We start from the raw sequence: 18,158 nt of genomic DNA on the forward strand, positions 1-18,158 counted from the left end.
TTTCCCACCAGACATGCAAGAGAGTTCCAGTTTCCCCAGATCTGTGACAACTCTTGATATGACTAGTCCTTTTAATTTTAGGTATTCTAATCAGTGTGTATTAGCATCTCCTCGTGATTGTAATTAACATATTTCTAATGAATAATGATGTTGAACATCATTTCATGTTCTTATTTGCTGTCTGTATTCCATTTTTGGTGAAGTGTCTATTCGGATTTTTGTCCATTTTTTTATGTTGGGTTTTTCTTTTTGTTGAATCCAAGAGTTTTTTTTTTTTTTAAGTATATTCTATATACAAGTCCTTTATCAGACATTTGCTTTACAATGATTATTCTTCTAGTTTATGGCTTTTTTCTTCTCATTCCTTGTACTGTCCTGTGAAGAGCAGTAGTTTTAAATTGGTATAAAATTCTATTTGGAATTTTATAACTAGAATTTGTATAAATTGAATTTTATACAAATTTATTTATTTGTTTTTTTATATATTATACATCTAGTTATGGAGGAAAAAAGTAACTCCTTTTCTTCATCCATTATAAGGGTTATGCTGACACTACTATACCAAAAGATAGATTAACAAAAGAAAAGTATATTATTTAACAAAGTTTTATATAACATGGAGGCTTTAGAAATGAAGACCCATGACACAGAGGAAAACTATGCTTTTATGCTAAGTCTGATGAAAGAAGTGGATAATCACTGTGAAACATGATTGGACAAAATTGTATGATGTAATGGTAAATCTGAAGGAGAACCCTTTAGGTCTCTATGTAGTATTCCTTCTCTTTGTGCTTAGGGCAGGACAGCTGTCACATGGAGATCTTATAACTCACTTTTAGGGAAGATAAATCAAGAAGGTGACCTTTCCAAGTTTTCTTGTTTGTTTTGTGAGGAGTTGAGGGGGTAGGAGATAGGAGGATATGAGGAGGTCAGAAAGATTGTTGTTGTTTCTGAAGCCCTCTGTTTTTTAGCTAAAAAATACTCAGCATGCCAAGGTGTCAAACTTTGGGATATCATGTTCTGATCCCAAACATAATGCAGTATCTAAGAATCTTTGTCTAACCCAAGGTCACAAAGATCTTTTCCTTTTTTTTCTTCTAGCTATTTTATAATTTAAGTTTACATTTTGGTCTATGATCCATTTTGAGTTAATTTGTGTGTGTGTGTCACAAGTTATAGATCCAACTTTATTTTTGCGTATGGATTTCCAGTTGTTTCATCGCCATTTGTTGAAAAAGCTATACTTTGTCTACTCCATTGACTTTGTACTTTTGTTACAAATCATTTGTATATAACTGTATGGGGCCTTCTTTCTGGACCTATCTTCTATGTTTATTTAATCCATTCTGTTGATACCATACTGTTTTGATTTTTGTAGTTGTGTAATAATTCTTTTTTTTAATATTTATTTTTGGGGCTGAGGATGTGGCTCAAGCGGTAGCGCGCTCGCCTGGCATGCGTGCGGCCCAGGTTCGATCCGCAGCACCACATACAAACAAAGATGTTGTCTGCCGAAAACTAAAAAATAAATATTAAAAAAATGTTTATTTTTTAGTTGTAGTTGGACACAATATTTTATTTTTATATGATGCTGAGGATCGAACCCAGGGCCTCGTATATGCTAGGCGAGTGCTCTACTGCTGAGCCACAATCCCAGCCCCCGTATTCTTGAAATAAGTAGTCTTAGCCCTCCAGCTTTAGTCTTCTTTTTCAGAATTGTTTGTCTAGGTCCTTTACATTTCCATAGATATTTTAGAATCAGCTTGTTGGTCCCTACCAAAAAAAAAAATCTCTCTGGCTTTTGATTGGGATTATGTTAAATGTGTAGATTAACTTGGAGAACTGACATCCCCAAATCAGTGTCTTCTGACCTCTCAACAAAGATTGTTCCTCCATTTATTTAGGTTATCCTTAGCTAAAGAAGCTATAATAATATGTATAAATATAGTCGTATGTAAAAATAGAATTAAGTTTTGTATGTTGATCTTGTATCCTACAGCCTTGTAACATTCACTAATTCTAGTACCTTTTTGGGTATTGTGGATTGAACCCAGGGATGCTTAACCACTGAGCCCATTCCAGCCCTTTATATTTTTTATTTTGATACAAGGTTTTGCTAAGTTGCTTAGGGTCTTGATGAATTGCTGAGACTGACATGAACTTGAGATCGTCCTGCCTCAGCCTCTCAACCCACTGGGATTATAGGCATGCACACCATGCCCCAGTTTCTAGTCCCTTTTTAAAAACATTAATTTTGGGGCTGGGGATGTGGCTCAAACCGTAGCGCACTCGCCTGGCATGCGTGTGGCCCAAGTTCGATCCTCAGCATCACATACAAACAAAGATGTTGTGTCTGCCGAAAACTAAAAAAAAAGTAAATGTTGAAATTCTCTCTCTCTCTCTCTTTAAAAAAAAAAAACAACATTAATTTTTTTATTGTTATGAAATCTGAAACCTATTTTGGCTGATTTGATACAGCCAATCCAGCTTTCAATTTTAAATAATAATTATTAATTATTGACAATAAAAATAATGTTAGTAATTAAATAATGCAAATATTTCTATTTTTATCATTTTGCTTTTAATCTATTTATGTCTCTATTTAAAGGCCATTGGCAGCATTTAGTTTGTTCTTGCTTTTTTTCTCCACTCTGATTATTTCTGACTTCAATTGAGTGATTAGACTGTTTTTATATATATATATATATATATATTTTAATATTTATTTTTTAGTTGTAGTTGTACACAGTACCTTCATTTTTATTTATTTATTTTTATGTGGTGCTAAGGAACGAACCCAGGGCCTCGCACGTGCTAGATGAATACTCTACCGCTGAGCTACAACCCCAGCACTGTTTATATATTTGATGTGATTAATCATATGGTTAGGTGGTTGATATAGGTATAACTTTATTTTATTTTATTTTATTTTGGGGGAGGGTACCAGGGATTGAACTCACGGGCACTAGACCATTGAGCCATATCCCCAGCCCTATTTGTGTTTTTATTTAGAGATAGAATCTCACTGAGTTGCTTGGTGCCTCACTTTTGCTGAGGCTGGCTTTGAACTTGTAATCTTTTTGTCTTAGTCTCTGAGCTGCTGGGATTACAAGGCATGGGCCACTGTGCCTGGCAACAGTGTTTTATTGTTTGAGTGGTTGCTTTATAACTTGTTGTATACATATACATCTTTTTTGTTTGTTTGTTTTTCTCTTTTCTTTTTTTTTTGAGGTAGCATCCCAAGATGTTTCCTAGTCTGGTTTCAAACTCCTGGGCTTGAGCTATCCTCTTGCCTCAGCCTCTGGAGTAGCTGAGATTATAGGCATGTGCTACCATACCTGGCTTTATTGTATACATCTAATCATAGTTTGTCTTCAAGTGATATTGTACTGCTTCACTTATAGTAAAAGAACTTTCCAAGTCAAGAGCTGTAATGATATTTTGGTTAACAACAGTTTGCATATGTGATGATATATACTATACAACCTAGGTGTGCAGTAGGCTATACCATTTAAGTTTGTATAGGCACACTCTATGATGTTTATACAGTGATGAAATCGACACCACTTTTCTCAGACTGTATCCCACTGTTAAAACAGTGTTTCCCAGACTGGTGTCCAACTTGGATTCTCCTGCCTCAAGTTTCCAGAGTAAGCTGGGATTATAGCTGTGTACCACCACGCTTGGCTTTGTCTATGTTCACGGTACAGGAAGGGTCATGGGTTGAAGGAAACAGGAGGAAGAAAAGATTTCAGATAGTTTCTCTTTTTTTTTTTTTTAAAGAGAGAGTGAGAGAGGAGAGAGAGAGAGAGAAAGAGAGAATTTTTTTTTTAATATTTATTTTTTAGTTCTCGGTTCTCAGCAGACACAACATCTTTGTCGGTATGTGGTGCTGAGGATTGAACCCGGGCCGCACAAATGCCAGGCAAGCGCGCTACCGTTTGAGCCACATCCCCAGCCCCATTCAGATAGTTTCTCAAAATATTATCCCTTAGAGTTATTTCTATTCTGTAGTTTCCATAACACTTAATAGTTATCTTTGATAGTATTTTAAATTACACTATAAATTTTTAAATAAATTTTTTAGCTGTAGACGAGCACAATACCTTTGTTTGATTTATTTATTTATTTATTTATTTATTTATTTATTTATTTATTTTTATGTGGTGCTGAGAATCAAACCCAGGGCCTTGCATGTGCTAGGCAAGCACTCTACCACTGAGCCACAACCCCAGCTCCACGCTATAAATTCTTTATATTTTTATATATTAGATGTTTGAATGATTTATTTTAGAAGCAAATACTCTATCTAGCTGAGTACTAGCCCGGTTGTTTTTATATAAAAATATTGAGCAATCACTTGTTAGGAAGAATTTCCAGAAAGATGATGGTAAATGAAGTAATCAGGCTAAAAAAAATTTCCCCTAACTAAAAAAAACTATTACTGATTGAATATACTACTTTGACAGAATGCACATTCCTATGCTTGTCCATAGTTTATTTATAAGCATAATATGTTCATGTTTGATGGTTTTATTTTCCAAACAGAGGGAAAGATGGCTTTTAATTCAATGCCAGAAATTATCTAAGGGAAAAAGAATTTTAAAAATTTGCTGAAATAGTTGATGTTTTCCCAAATGTTTTTCACGCTTTCTTGGCAAGTGAATTTCTGAGGCCAACTGTTGACTTCTGCTCTTCACAGAATAGATTCTAGTAATATAAGGAACCTGTTTATTTGAAAGTAGATAATCAGAAAGCTCATATAAACAGTATGTCCCCCCCCACCCCTGACACTCAGCATTTGTCAAAAGCAAATGAATGAGAAAATAAATTAATTACATGGATCTTTATTCCCTCCCTCCCTTCTTCTTTCATTTAAGTTGGGCAAATGATTAGTAGAGATTTGTGTAGTCTATCATGTCTTCTGCAGTAGAGATTGAAATTATTGCAAAATCTGGAAGTGCTTCCATTAGATTTATTCCTTCTCCCACCCCTCTCTCTCTCTCTGTTTCTCTCTCCTTTCCCTCTTCCTCTACTTTTCCTTTTGGTATCCCATTCCTCCTATTTTAGCTGTTTTGAACACTCTCTTTCCTGACCCACCCAAGTTTCTGTTTCTTCATACATGTTTCTCGCTCTTCTAGAAGCATTCTTTTCTCCTTTTCCCTCTATCTTCTCTTTATTCACAGAACCTCAGTTTAGATTTCTAGCATTTGGACATCATTCCTTGACCTTCTAAGCTATACTAGGTATTCCTTCTCTCTGCTCTGGGATCATATATGCTGATGCCTGTGGTGGCATTATCAGACTACATTGCAAATGTCAGCATCTTTATTTCTCAGGCCATCAATTTCACAAGGGAAAGGACTAGGCTCATCTTGTTTATTGCTGGATCTCCTGGTCCCGTGTTTGTATCATCATAGGTATTTCTGCAGTGTTTGGCACATTCTAGGTATTCCTAAATATTTGTTGGGTTGATGGGTAAGAAAATATATCCAATAAGATTCATAAGCATTTTTCTGTATTGTTAAAAATTTTTATGAGCACTATTTTAAATGGGAACAAAGTACTTTATTATATACTATGTAATTTGAAATATATATATATTTTTTTTATCTTTGTCTGGTTTCTGACACACACAGTTTCTAAATCCCTTATAAAATTTTCTGTATGATAAGGGTGAGAGGAGCATCTTTTGTTATAGTATTTGTTCTTTTACAAAGTTTCTAAAACCTTCTGGAATTTCCTAACTGGTGGAATATCTATCATTATTCATAACAAGCCCTTTCCAGTACACCTGAATTTATGCAAAAGCAGTTTTTCTGGGGCTAGTCAGAGGATTAGTGGATGGGAACCCTCAAACCTACCCATCAGCCTCCAGGAAAAAGGTGGATCTGGAGATCAAACTCTATAAAAACTTCTGGACAACTTGATTTGATGAGCTTCGTAGTTGGTGAGCATATACTCCTTCTGGAAGGGCTGCACACAGAAGCTTCTGTGCTCAGGTCCTTCCTGCCCTTGCTCCATGTACCTCTTTATCTCTGTCCTTTGTAATGAAGTGGCAAAATGTGTTTCCTGTGTTATATAAGCCATCCTAGTAAATTAATCAAACCCATGGAGGAAATTGTGGGATCTCAGAGTTGTGGCCACTATTTCCAGGTAGACAGTTTCAGAATTGAATTGAATTGTGGGATGCCCAATTAGTGTCCACTGGAGAGTTCTTGGTATATGGGGAAATGCCTCTCCCATATGTCTGATCACAGAAATGCTGTGAATGTGTTGAGCAGAGAGGTCATAAATCATAGAGTCATTAAATGTGTGTGACTTTTCCTTTTGGAATATGGATAGCTCATAATTTTTTTTTCTTTTTTTTAATTAGTTGTTCAAAACATTACAAAGCTCTTGACATATCATATTTCATACATTTGATTCAAGTGAGTTATGAACTCCCATTTTTACCCCGTATACAGATTGCAGAATCACATTGTTACACATCCACGTTTTTACATACTGCCATACTAGTGTCTGTTGTATTCTGCTGCCTTTCCTATTCTCTACTATCCCCCCTCCCCTCCCCTTCCCTCCCATCTTCTCTCTCTACTCCATCTACTGTAATTCATTTCTCTCTCTTGTTTTTTTTCCCTTTCTCCTTACTTCCTCTTATATGTAATTTTATATAACAATGAGGGTCTCCTTCCATTTCCATGCAATTTCCCTTCTCTCTCCCTTTCCCTCCCACCTCTCATCCCAGTTTAATGATAATCTTCTTCTCATGCTCTTCCTCCTTGCTCTGTTCTGAGTTGCCCTCCTTATATCAAAGAAGACGTTTGGCATTTGTTTTTTAGGGATTGGCTAGCTTCACTAAGCATGATCTGCTCTAATGCCATCCATTTCCCTGCAAATGCCATGATTTTGTCATTTTTTAGTGCTGAGTAATACACCATTGTGTATAAATGCCACATTTTTTTTTTATCCATTCATCTATTGAAGGGCATCTGGGTTGGTTCCACAGTCTAGCTATTGTGAATTGTCCTGCTATGAACATCGATGTAGCTGTATTCCTATAGTGCACTCTTTTAAGGTCTTTGGGGAATAGTCCAAGAAGGGGAATAGCTGGGTCAAATGGTGGTTCCATTCCCAACTTTCCAAGGAATCTCCATACTGCTTTCCAAATTGGCCACACCAATTTGCAGTTCCTCCAGCAGTGTACAAGTATATCCTTTTCCCCACATCCTGGCCAGCACTTGTTGTTGTTTGACTTTGTAATGGCTGCCATTCTTACTGGAGTGAGATGGTATCTTAGGGTGGTTTTAATTTGCATTTCTCTGACTGCTAGAGATGGTGAGACAGCTCATAATTTATATAACCATTAACCAATTATTTCACTTTTAGACTATCTAGTTTTTCACTGTAATAACAATGTGGTGAACTGATAGCTTTGGATATAAAATTGGGCCTACACCTGTTTCTTCTCCAAAAGGTTGTGCTGGCTTAAACATTTACCAGTACTGAGTGTCTTTCTGCATAGTTTCCTTAGCTTTGATTTTTCTCATTTTTAAATACCCTTAGCAATTTGATTAGTTGAAAGTGGTACGATTCTGTTTTATTTCATCAATGGTGAGCTTGAATATTTTCTCAAGTGGTTATAAATCATTTGAGATTATTTTTTGTGAAGGCAACTAGCAATATTTCTCTAACCAGTGAATATAAAACCAGTTTGAATACTTTTCGTTATGCATATTCATTAGATGTTTAGACTTTTTATAAGGCAGATTTCTAGTGCAATTGATTGCTCCAAAGTTTGGGTATAATACAATAATTTCAATTTGATCTTCATTAATTTTCAAAATGCTCACAATTTTAAAAAAATCACTAGGGTACTTGTCTAGTGTGTGCAAGGCTCTGAGTTCAATCCCCAGTATCATGGAAAAAAAAATTAAAGATGTGGAGTTAAAGCTTTTTTTTTTTTTTTTTTTTTGGTGCTGGGGATTGAACCCAGGGCCTTATATATGTGAGGCAAGCACTCTATCAGCTGAGCTATATCCCCAGCCCCTAGAGTTAGCTCTTTAAAAAAAAAAGTGTTTAGGGTATACTTTGAATATGTGGCACTGCTTAGAAATGAAAAGTAGCAATTAAAATTTATTGGGGAGGTGGGGGCTGGGGTTGTAGCTCAGCAGCAGAGCGCTTGCCTAGCACATGTGAGGCACTGAGTTCCATCCTCAGCACCATATAAAAATAAATAAAATAAATAAAGATATTATGTCCATATTAAAAATGTCTTTAAGGGTTAGGGATTGTATAGAAAACTGTCACAGATGCTCAAAAGTCAGCAGTTGTTACTTAGGATGTGGGTGGAATAAACACTAGGTAGGCCTGCAGAGCTCTGCCTCCAGGACAGTGAAACCAGTCTTTCCTGACTGAACATTCTTTTTTTTTTTTTATTGTGTATGGACACAATTGCCTTCATTTTATTTTTATGTGATGCTGAGGATCAAACCCAGTGTCTCACATGTACTAGGCAAGCGCTCTACCACTGAGCTAGAACTCCAGCCCCTTGATTAACCATTTTTAACTCAGCTCTCTTTTAATAGCTGGGCTGATAGAAAGACAAACCTAGATTCTGAGACATGAGTTCTAGTCTCAGCTTTGGAATTAGCCTGCTCTGAGTATTCAGATTACTTAATTTTTCTCTTTCTCGGTGTTTATATCATTAGAATTTATTATCCAAGGGCCAGAATTTTATGAATCCATAACTTTTCTTGCGAACAGCTGGGAATGGGCCTGGAAAGCAATTCATATTTGTTGGGAACTACTTGGGGAAAATAATGGGAAAAATTCCTTTATCAGCTAGATTTTTTTAGGGAAAGTGAATGTCCAAATCCTAGATTATTTTCTAATGAACTCCCAAATCCCAGGTAAGTATTTTCTTCTGATATATTAAAACCTGGGCCACTTATAACGTGCCAGAAAACGACAGGTTGAGTGCGTTGAAAGAGTGGAGGGAATTTCTTCAAATATATGGATATTTCCCAAATAAGAGATTGTCTAACTGCTTTAATCCAAAGTCACTATTAGACGCTCGGCGTTTATGGCTGTTTGGAGGCTGTGGGCTGCCGCTGTCCGAACTCCGCACTCCGGTGCTCTGTGTTCGATTCGCTAGGTCTGGCTCAGTGTGCCGAACTCTGCTGGCAGCTGAGAGGGGAAGCCGGGAAGAGGCAAGTTCCTGGTGCAAAGGTTGCTCTGCAGCATAATTTAGGCCTCGGAGGAGCAGTGGTGGTCACGCTCTATAAGATGGGGTTTCCGGAAGCCGCCAGGTAAGTGGCATTCTGCGTTTTGTCATTTGATCCTTCTGACTTTTCACAGTGGACCCATTCCAGGTAAAAGTCCTAATTTTATTGTTTTAGTATTCAGGGAAAAGTAATTTCATCACGTTGATTGCCTTGGCAATGGCTTTTAAACTTCAGCAGCTTTAGGGAAATTTTGATCTAAAGGAGACTGCGAAGCCAAGAGTGCTGAACAGGAGCGCCGGGCGGGCGGCCAGAGCAGGGGTTCAGGCGAATCACTTTTTGGTCTCCTTTCCCACAGGCTTTCTCTCCTGGCCGCCCAGTCTTCTGAGGTGGATAGAGGAAGCCACCCAGTCAGTACATGTGGGATTGGAACTTCCCAAATGTGTGTTTTTGAGTCACCAGGCCTTCACTGCTGCTGACATCCTTTGGCCTCTTGCTGACTTTTTCCTTTCCTTCAAACACCTGCTCTCCCCAAGGCTCAGACACCTTCTGCCATCCCTCTAGGTCCCTCAACTTCCTTGTCACCTAAGAAGGGCTCTTTCTTCCAAGAGGAAAAAAGTCCCCCTTCCTTTCAAAGGCCCAGCTTTCCTCTTTGCATGCTTTTATTTCCCACCACTTTCTGTAACTTTGTTTCAAATATCATGTATACCCTCTTTTGAATCTTTCCATCTTTCTGCTCCCCTTGGCTCCTTTCCCTCTATCAGCAAACATAATCTTCCCTATTCTAAAAAATTGATTTTTCTCATTGACATAATTATTCTTTCATGATAAGCCTTTAATATAGAGGCATCTTTGCTACCGTTGTGTGTTGGAATACCTCATAGTCTAGCCTCACTTCTGATGACAGGCAAGGCTGATCTGAATGAAATCAAAGGTCCTTGTTCTTATTTTCTTTCATCATTCTTTCTAACCATACCTTAGCTTTTAGCACTTAATTTCCTTGTTTTCTCCTAAAATTTTTGGTAAATTTTCTAATTATTTATTCATACCTTTTGCTCTACAAAGGGTATGAGACACACAGAATCCCCTATATTCTTACTCTTTACATATTGTTGGATCTCTTCTCTTATTCTTCCTCTGCCCAGAGTATCATTTCTGTTGTAAAAATTCTTTAAGACTCATTTCAAGCATCATCACCTTTTAAATATTCACAGCTCTTTGTACCTCTTGGTCCTATGCCAGTTTGATTTGTAATCTATCTGGTTTCATTAACTATGAAATACTTGAGGCCTAAGAGTGTGACTTCCTTCTCCTGCTCTTAGAATCTCTCATAGTGAATAAATGTTTATTGAATTAAATAAAAGTCACTGAACCTTAATGTTTGCTCCTAAATCTGACTCATTGTTCCTGTATTCACTTAGGAAGTCCCTATTATATTTGGAGTTGAAAACCCTTAGTAAAAGGCAAATTAGAAAAAGCTACCATAGTCAGCATAATTAGTATAGTTCTCTAATTTTCTTAAGAGTAGAAAGTTACGGGCTCTGGACAATAGATTCTTTTTTAAATGTGGAATTCTCATAGTTTTTATGAGAAATAAGTGTTCACATAACCCAGGGATGATATTTTTGGGAAAGCAGAAACATGAAAAAAAATTCCAAATGATATACTAATGATTGAAAAGAAATCGGCTGAAGATATTATAGACATTATTTGGTAGTTTTAGTGACAGAATGTAATTTATGCTCAAAGGCAAAATTGGAAAATTCTTAATTTTGATATTAGAAATACAGTTAAAAATATGGTTATGGTTTAGTTTTTAAACAAAATAATTATAAGCTACTCACTGCACATAATCTGATTTGCGTACTCATTTAGCTAACTTTGATGGAGCAACTGCTATGTGCTCAGGTCCCTCAAGTATCATTTTCTAAGTATATGGGGAGGGCAGAACATATTCTTTTCAAAATGCCATAAAAACTCAGAGGAAGAGATTACTCTGAAGAAGGTAAATTTAAACTTGGATGACTAGGATTGTCCAGCAGAAGGGTAGGGGAAAGGCAATCCAGGCCTATACATAAGTAAACAGATTTGAAAGTTTGGCAAGTACTGCTGCATGGGTGGAGGGTAGATTATTTTGTGTAGATCTAGGTAAAGGGATAGAGTCAGTACTGTGTAGCAAACAGAAGCAGTACAACTTGCTTTTATAACACTCAGAGGAGTTTGGAATTTCTCTCATAGAATATGTGTTTTAGAAAAAGATGATGTGATTATTCAGTACAAGAGTCTGGCATTAGTTTGAGTTGGATGGAAGAGAGAATAGAGGCCAGGAATGCTTGGGCAGATGGTGCAGTAGCGTGGAAAAGAAATGTTTAGTGCTGCAACAGGGGCCCTGAAAATGAAGAGGAGAGTCCCATCACCCCCCAACACTCAAGCTTGGTGAGTGTTCTACTACTAAACTATACCCCCAGTACTTTAGTACCCCCAGTACTACTAAAGACTGAACCCAAAGCCTTTTATGGCCTAGACAAGTATTCTACTACTGAGCTACATCTCCAGCCATTTTTATATTTTATTTTTGAGAATAGTCTTGCTAATTTGCTCAGGCTGGGCTCAAACATGGGATCTTCCTATCTTAGCCCCCCAGTAGCGGGATTACAGGTGTGTGCCACCTCACTTAACTGAGGCCATATTTAAAAGCGATGACAACTGCATTTGATTTGCAATTAAATTTTTAAAAATTAGATCAGTTTTAAATATGATTGGCTTTTGTGTTACATAACACAAAATTCTTTTTAACTAAGTAGGGAACTTTTATGATATCTAAGTAGGGAACTTTTATGATACAGACTTAAGTTTGCATTCTGTACTAGGTTAAATAGAACCTAATTCATTCTAATAGGTTAAATGAAACCTATTTCTAAAACTCAACTTTGTTATGTGTTTCTTTTTTTAAATTTACTTAAAATTTACCATTTCATCAGGTTTCTGCAAGTTTTGACATGCATATGCTGCATAGTCATAACTACCACCATAATCAAGATATAGAACAGTTCCATCACTGTCCCCCCCACCACTAACAAATTCCTGTGCACCTCTCTAGCTAGCCTTCCCCACTACCCTCTCCCTCCTGGAAACCACTGGTCTGTTTTCTGCTCCTGTCATCTTCCCTAGTTAAATACCATCTGTATGTGATATCTTTTTAGAAATTTTTTTTTTAATAGACTGGAGGCAGATTTTTTTTTTTTAAACAGGTAATATTGATCAGTGGAAAGAGCACATTATTGACTTTCAGTCACACTGCCTGTGTTGGGCATTTCCTCATTTAGAAAATACTGAAGGTATCTATTTTAGGGAAACAGAAAACAACTGCCACACATTATAGTTGTTTTTTCATTTTCCAGTGCTTTTTCCTTTCTTCTTATGTCTCTAGTTCATATCACTGATTAAATGACCAAAAGTGGTTTTAGTTTTTTAATTACAGCTATCACCCAGGGACTTGAAGAAAATGAACTTGAATTTTTTGTACAGAAAGGGAAATATACCCAACTTGTCGAAAATAGTGGTTTGGATGAGGAGTACCTCCCACTTATCCTGAAGGGTTTCTTTTTGTCTTCACAGGCTGTATTTCAGTTGTGATGGGACCATTTGCCTTCTCTGAGGTCAAGGGGAGTTGCTGATAGAGAATGAACTTTACTTTGTAGTCTTTAGGCACATTGCAAAACCATCGCTAATTAAAACAAACTGATTAGGGTTAACTGTAGATTTTGCAATTGAAATTTAAAATATAGGATTTTTTAATTCTTCTCATGCACTAAGAATAACAGCAACCACTTTTTAAAAATTAAACAACTGTTAAGACACAATCCACAAGCCACAAAATCATCTATTCTAAGTGTACATTCAGCAATTTAGAGAATAGACAGAATTGTGCACTCAGTGCCATGATCAATTTTAGAAAATTTTCATCACCCCCAAAGAAACTGCATACCCATTACCCATCATTCCCTAGTCCCTTCCTTCTTGCAGTCTCTGGAAACCACTCCTCTACCTTCTGTCTCTGTGGATTTGTCTACCCTGGAAATTTCATATAAATAAGGCAATATGTGGTCTTTCATTATTGTCTTCTTTCGTTTAATATGATGTTTTTCAAGGTTCATCCATGTGTGTCATATATTAGTGCTTTATTCCTTTTTAAGGCCAAATAATATCCTATTTGTATGAGGAGTTCCATTTTTCTACATCCTTTCTCTACCTGTCCTACTCTGTGTGAAGTTGTTTCTTATTGTGATATTGATTTGCATTTCCTGAATAGCTAATGATATTAAGTATCTTTTCATGTGCTTATTAACCATTTGTATATCATCTTTGGAGAAATGGCCCTTTGTAATTTGGGTTGTTTTTAAGTCTTTTTATTGTTGAGTTGATAAAAGTTTTGTTTTGTTTTTACTGGGGAACGAACTGGGGTTCTCTACCACTAAGCTACATTTTAGCACTTTTTTAGTTTTTCTTTTGAGACAGGGTCTTGCTCAGTTGCCCAGTTTGGCCTGAACTTTGCAATCCTCTTACCTCAGCCTCCTGAGTAGCTGGGATTATGGGTGTGAACACTGGTCCTGGAGTGAGAGTTCTTAAACAATTCCTTTTTGAGGGTCTGGTATGTGCCAGGCCATACATGCTAGATGTTTCACATTCAATCTTACTTTTTTCCCTCAGTTTTGGGGACCAAACCCAGGGACTGTATACAAGCTTGGTGGGTATTCTACCACTAAGCTATACCCCCCAGCTGTACATCTTTGTTTAATCCTCATAAAACTCCTTCGTGGTCAGTATTATATACCTGTTTGAAGGTGAGATTGATGTGTTTAGTGTTGCAACAGGGGACCTGAAAATGAAGAGGAGTCTATCTAAAGAAAGCCTCAAGTGGTAGGAATCAAGGTTCTAACCATCATCTGTCTCAGGGCAGGGTACGTGTTTTGTAGACTATTGGGTTCCCAGTCTTTGACATTGTTTAAATGAAGCCTGTATAGGTCTTACAATGAAATTTTTCAGCAATCTAGATATTCACCAACTAGGATAGTCTGCTGGTTTCTCTTCAGGGTCCTTTCCAACATTTTATTTATTTATTTATTTATTAAAAGAGAGAGAGAGAAATTTTTTAGTATTTATTTTTCAGTTTTTGGTGGACACAACATCCTTGTTTGTATGTGGTACTGAGGATCAAACCCAGGCCGCACACATGCCAGGCGAGCGCGCTACCGCTTGAGCCACATCCCCAGCCCTTTCCAACATTTTATATACTAGATTTATTCCAGGAAATTTATAGGTAAACCAAATTTAAATAAAACCAATCAGAATTTAGTTTTGCTAAAAGAACTTTGTGTATAAAGAAACCACATGAGAAGCTGGGTCTAGTGGCCCTCTATCTGTAATCCCAGCACTGAGGAGACTGAGATGGGAGGATCACTCGAGCCTGAGAGCTTGGAGCCATCCTGGATAACATAGTGAGACCCCCGTATCAAAAACCAAACAAAACAATGAAAAGAAATAGTAAGAATAAACTTTTCTGAGTGTGTATATTCTCTTTCTGAATTTCAGTTAATAGCTTCAGTTTCCTTTGAACAGGGCACACATCAAATAAATTGTAAGGAGGGGTTTTCAGAAAATATTGATAGCATACCACATATTAACTTTTTCCTAATCTGGATGAAAAGTTGGTTAATTATCAATTTGATGAGCTTTTCAAAACAAATAAGATCAAGAGATAGTCTGTGACCTTTGGGAACAAGTCTGGACATTACCACATAACAAATCACTGTACACTGCTACTAATATCTTATTTTATTATATTCAGTTAAGATGTAGCAAGTTTGGAGAAATACCTGGTGGTGGGTAAAGGTTGAAAATTCAACTATTGATTAAATGGAATTGGCTTTTGGAGAAAAACTAATGTTGTCACCTGGCTTTAGATCACACAGACTTTATGTGTTGGGAACTAGTGATGCTTAGTGTTTTGTTTGTTGCTGTTGGTTTTTTTTTTTTTTTTTTTTAATGTGGCATCTGCTTTTGAGAAGTAGATCTTTAGTAGGGTCTCATAGAAAAGGAGTTTTTTGGGCCAGGTCTTGAAGGGAGAAGCAGAATTTGCCAAGAAGGAGACATTCAGACCCAGAAGCAAAGCCACATGGCCCTGAAGCCTCCCTGCTCTACTGCTTCAGATCCATTCCTGGTTCCTGTTAGTGTGATGCCCCTAGTAGGCTCACTTTTCAACTTGTTAGATTTTCCATAGCCACCCTTTCATTCCCACTCTGCTGATTGCTTTATCTTATTCTTTGTTGAGAATGTAGCAATTTTTAAACCCAAACACCCTCATCATTGATCACTAGACTGATAGACCTGTCTGGAATTGCACCTCTCTGATCCTGTTTCTTCCCTTCAGCCTCCATGGCTTAGATCCCGTCCCCTGTCACCTTCTTAAGATTTCTCTCCTTCCACCTCCTTTCCTCTGGTTTATTATTATCATCAGGTATAGCTCTTCTGATAAGTCAATCTTGAAACCAAACCAAACATTCCTTGAAAATTCTAACATATACTACATCATAAATAAACCTTTTAGACATTAAGTGATAGACTCTAGTCACATGAAGACAAATGCTTTATGATTTCACTTATATGAAGTACTTATGGGTGGTCACAGTCATAGAGATAGAAAGCTGAATGGTGTTTGCCCGGAATAGCAGGGAGTGGGAAATTAAGGAGTTATTACTTAATGGATACAGAGTTTCAATTTTACAAGATGAAAACAGTTATAGAGATGGATATTGGTGACAGTTGCATAACATTATGAACATATTTAATACCACTGAACTGTGTGGCACATGCCTGTAGTTCCAGCTACTCAGGAAGCTAAGGTAGGAGGATCACAATTTTAAGGCTAGCCTGGGAAAGTTGGTAAGAACCTTATGGTTCTCAAAATTAAATTTTGAAAAGGGCTGGGAATGTTGCTTTATCCTTAGCATGCACAAGGTTCTGAATTCCATCCCCAGTACTGGGAGAAAAAAAAAAAAAAAGAAGAAGAAGAAGAAGGTGGTAAATCTTGTGTTATATATATTTTAACACAGTGAAAAAAAATAGAAAAGTTTTTTAGAAGTACATCCAGGAAAAAATATACATTTCTTGAAGAGATTAAAGAGATTAGTCAAAAGATTCTATTTTTTTTCCCACCTCAAAATAAGAAGATAATCTTCCTTGATACCGTGTTCCCCTCTAAAGATCATTCCATTTCACTGTTCCCCTAAAAGGAATGTCTCAAAAGAGCCATACTGTCCTGTTTCCTTTCATTTCCCCTCAGTCCACTGTAATTGACCACTACCCTCTGCCGCTTGAAGCAGCCTTTGTCAAGGTCATGTGTTACCTTGTTACCAAATCCAGTAGATACTTAACCTTTGGCATAGTTTACTCCTCCCCCTGAACTCCCTCTCCTCTGGGCTCCTGTGATACCATACTTCCCTGGATTTCTGCTTGAGTCTTCACTGGCTGCTGCCTCCTCCCCTTCTGTCCCAGACTCTAAATAATGGGGTTCTGAAGGGCATTGTCCTGGGCTCTCTTTCTCTATAATTCCCTTATGTTCCATTCCCAGGGATTTAAAGGGTTATGCTGTTTGTTTTTTGTCAGTTTTTTTTTTTTTTTCCGCTATGACTAAAAGGCCCTGACCAGCATAACTGTAGAGAAGGAAAAGTTTATTTAAGGGCTCATGGTTTCAGAGGTCTCAGTCAATAGAAGGTTTTTTGTCCCTTCTCCCCAAATCATTCTGTTCTTTTTTGTAAGGATAGTCACAAACTATTTCTTTTCCTTGTTACCATTTCTGTGGTTTTCCAGATTCCTTGCTTTGGCTTGTCTACATAATCCGGTCTCTGCCTAATTCTCCAATTTCATTTCATGTCATTTTCCCTTACTCATTGGGTTCTAGTGAGGTTGGTCTTATTTTACTTTCTGTTAACATACCAAGCTCTTTTCTCCCTCAGGATCTTGGCAGTTTCTTCTTTGAATAGCTAATTCCCTTTCTTCCTCTAACAGAATAGTAGCTTGACATCACCTGTTCAGAGAGTCATTTCTTGACTGTCCTACATAAAGTAAGTTTCTCTTTTTCTTTGTATCCAGATACGTGCTACAATTCCCAATCTTTTGGGGGAATATGTGGCTTTTTTTTTCTCCAGCAGAAGAATATAAACTCAGTGAGGACAGGGATTGGGTGTGACAGCTTCACCCTAAAATCCCCAGTGCACCTGGCAGTGTAGCAGAAGGTCACTAAATGTTTATGAAGTGATAGAGCAAGGGAAAGGAAAAATGAACTGGGAGCCTGTATAGGGAGGAGGTGAAAAGGGGAAAGAAAGAAAGAAAGAAAGAAGGGCTGTTGATGAGTAGCTGCTCTGCTTCTTTCCTTCAGACATTTCCTTCCTGCATTCCAGTCTGCTGTTGTGGTATGTGAGAGGAATTACCTGGCAGCCTAAGCTGCCCTCTTCTTCCTCAGACTGCTGGGATTTGTGTCCATACCTAACCTTGAGGCTCTGAATCAACAGTAGTTATGGCTCTTGTTGTTCACCATGGGCCACGAACTCTGAGAGGTGATCCCCTTTAATCCTGCAGTCTTTAGCACATTCCACCTCTTCTCTCCCTCCCACACGTGCACTGCAGTGAAGTAGCTTGCTCTAAATCATGTCACTTGTGAGTGGAGGAGGCCCTTGGGTTCAGCCTGTGGCTCTGTAAAGGCTGTGTTCCTTGTGCCACATCAAGCCATATTTCTGTAGTTGTTTCCTAAGTATCAAACAATCCAGTAGACAGATGGTTGTTAAACCCTTGTATTGGAGATTTAAAAAAAAACAAAACAACAACAAAACAATCTCAAATCCAACCTGCTTCCTTCCCACTCTCTTATTTCCCTGT

At 37.4% G+C, this 18,158-nt stretch overlaps 1 protein-coding gene across 3 annotated transcripts in view; it reads left to right on the plus strand.

Moving 5' to 3' along the window:
• The window catches only part of Scp2 (sterol carrier protein 2), a 106,612-nt gene that overhangs the window by 66,265 nt on the left and 22,189 nt on the right, over window positions 1-18,158 (plus strand). For 2 of the 3 annotated variants that reach the window (XM_040288684.2, XM_005326052.5), the window contains exon 12: window positions 9,158-9,311. In XM_040288684.2, the coding sequence (XP_040144618.1) occupies window positions 9,158-9,311 (154 nt within the window). Of the gene's footprint in view, window positions 1-9,157; window positions 9,375-18,158 lie in introns of all 3 variants that reach the window. The other variant, XR_013427789.1, reaches the window with a different exon arrangement.

This window comes from Ictidomys tridecemlineatus, chromosome 11 (genome assembly GCF_052094955.1).
Source record: "Ictidomys tridecemlineatus isolate mIctTri1 chromosome 11, mIctTri1.hap1, whole genome shotgun sequence".
Taxonomy (NCBI): Eukaryota; Metazoa; Chordata; class Mammalia; order Rodentia; family Sciuridae; genus Ictidomys; species Ictidomys tridecemlineatus.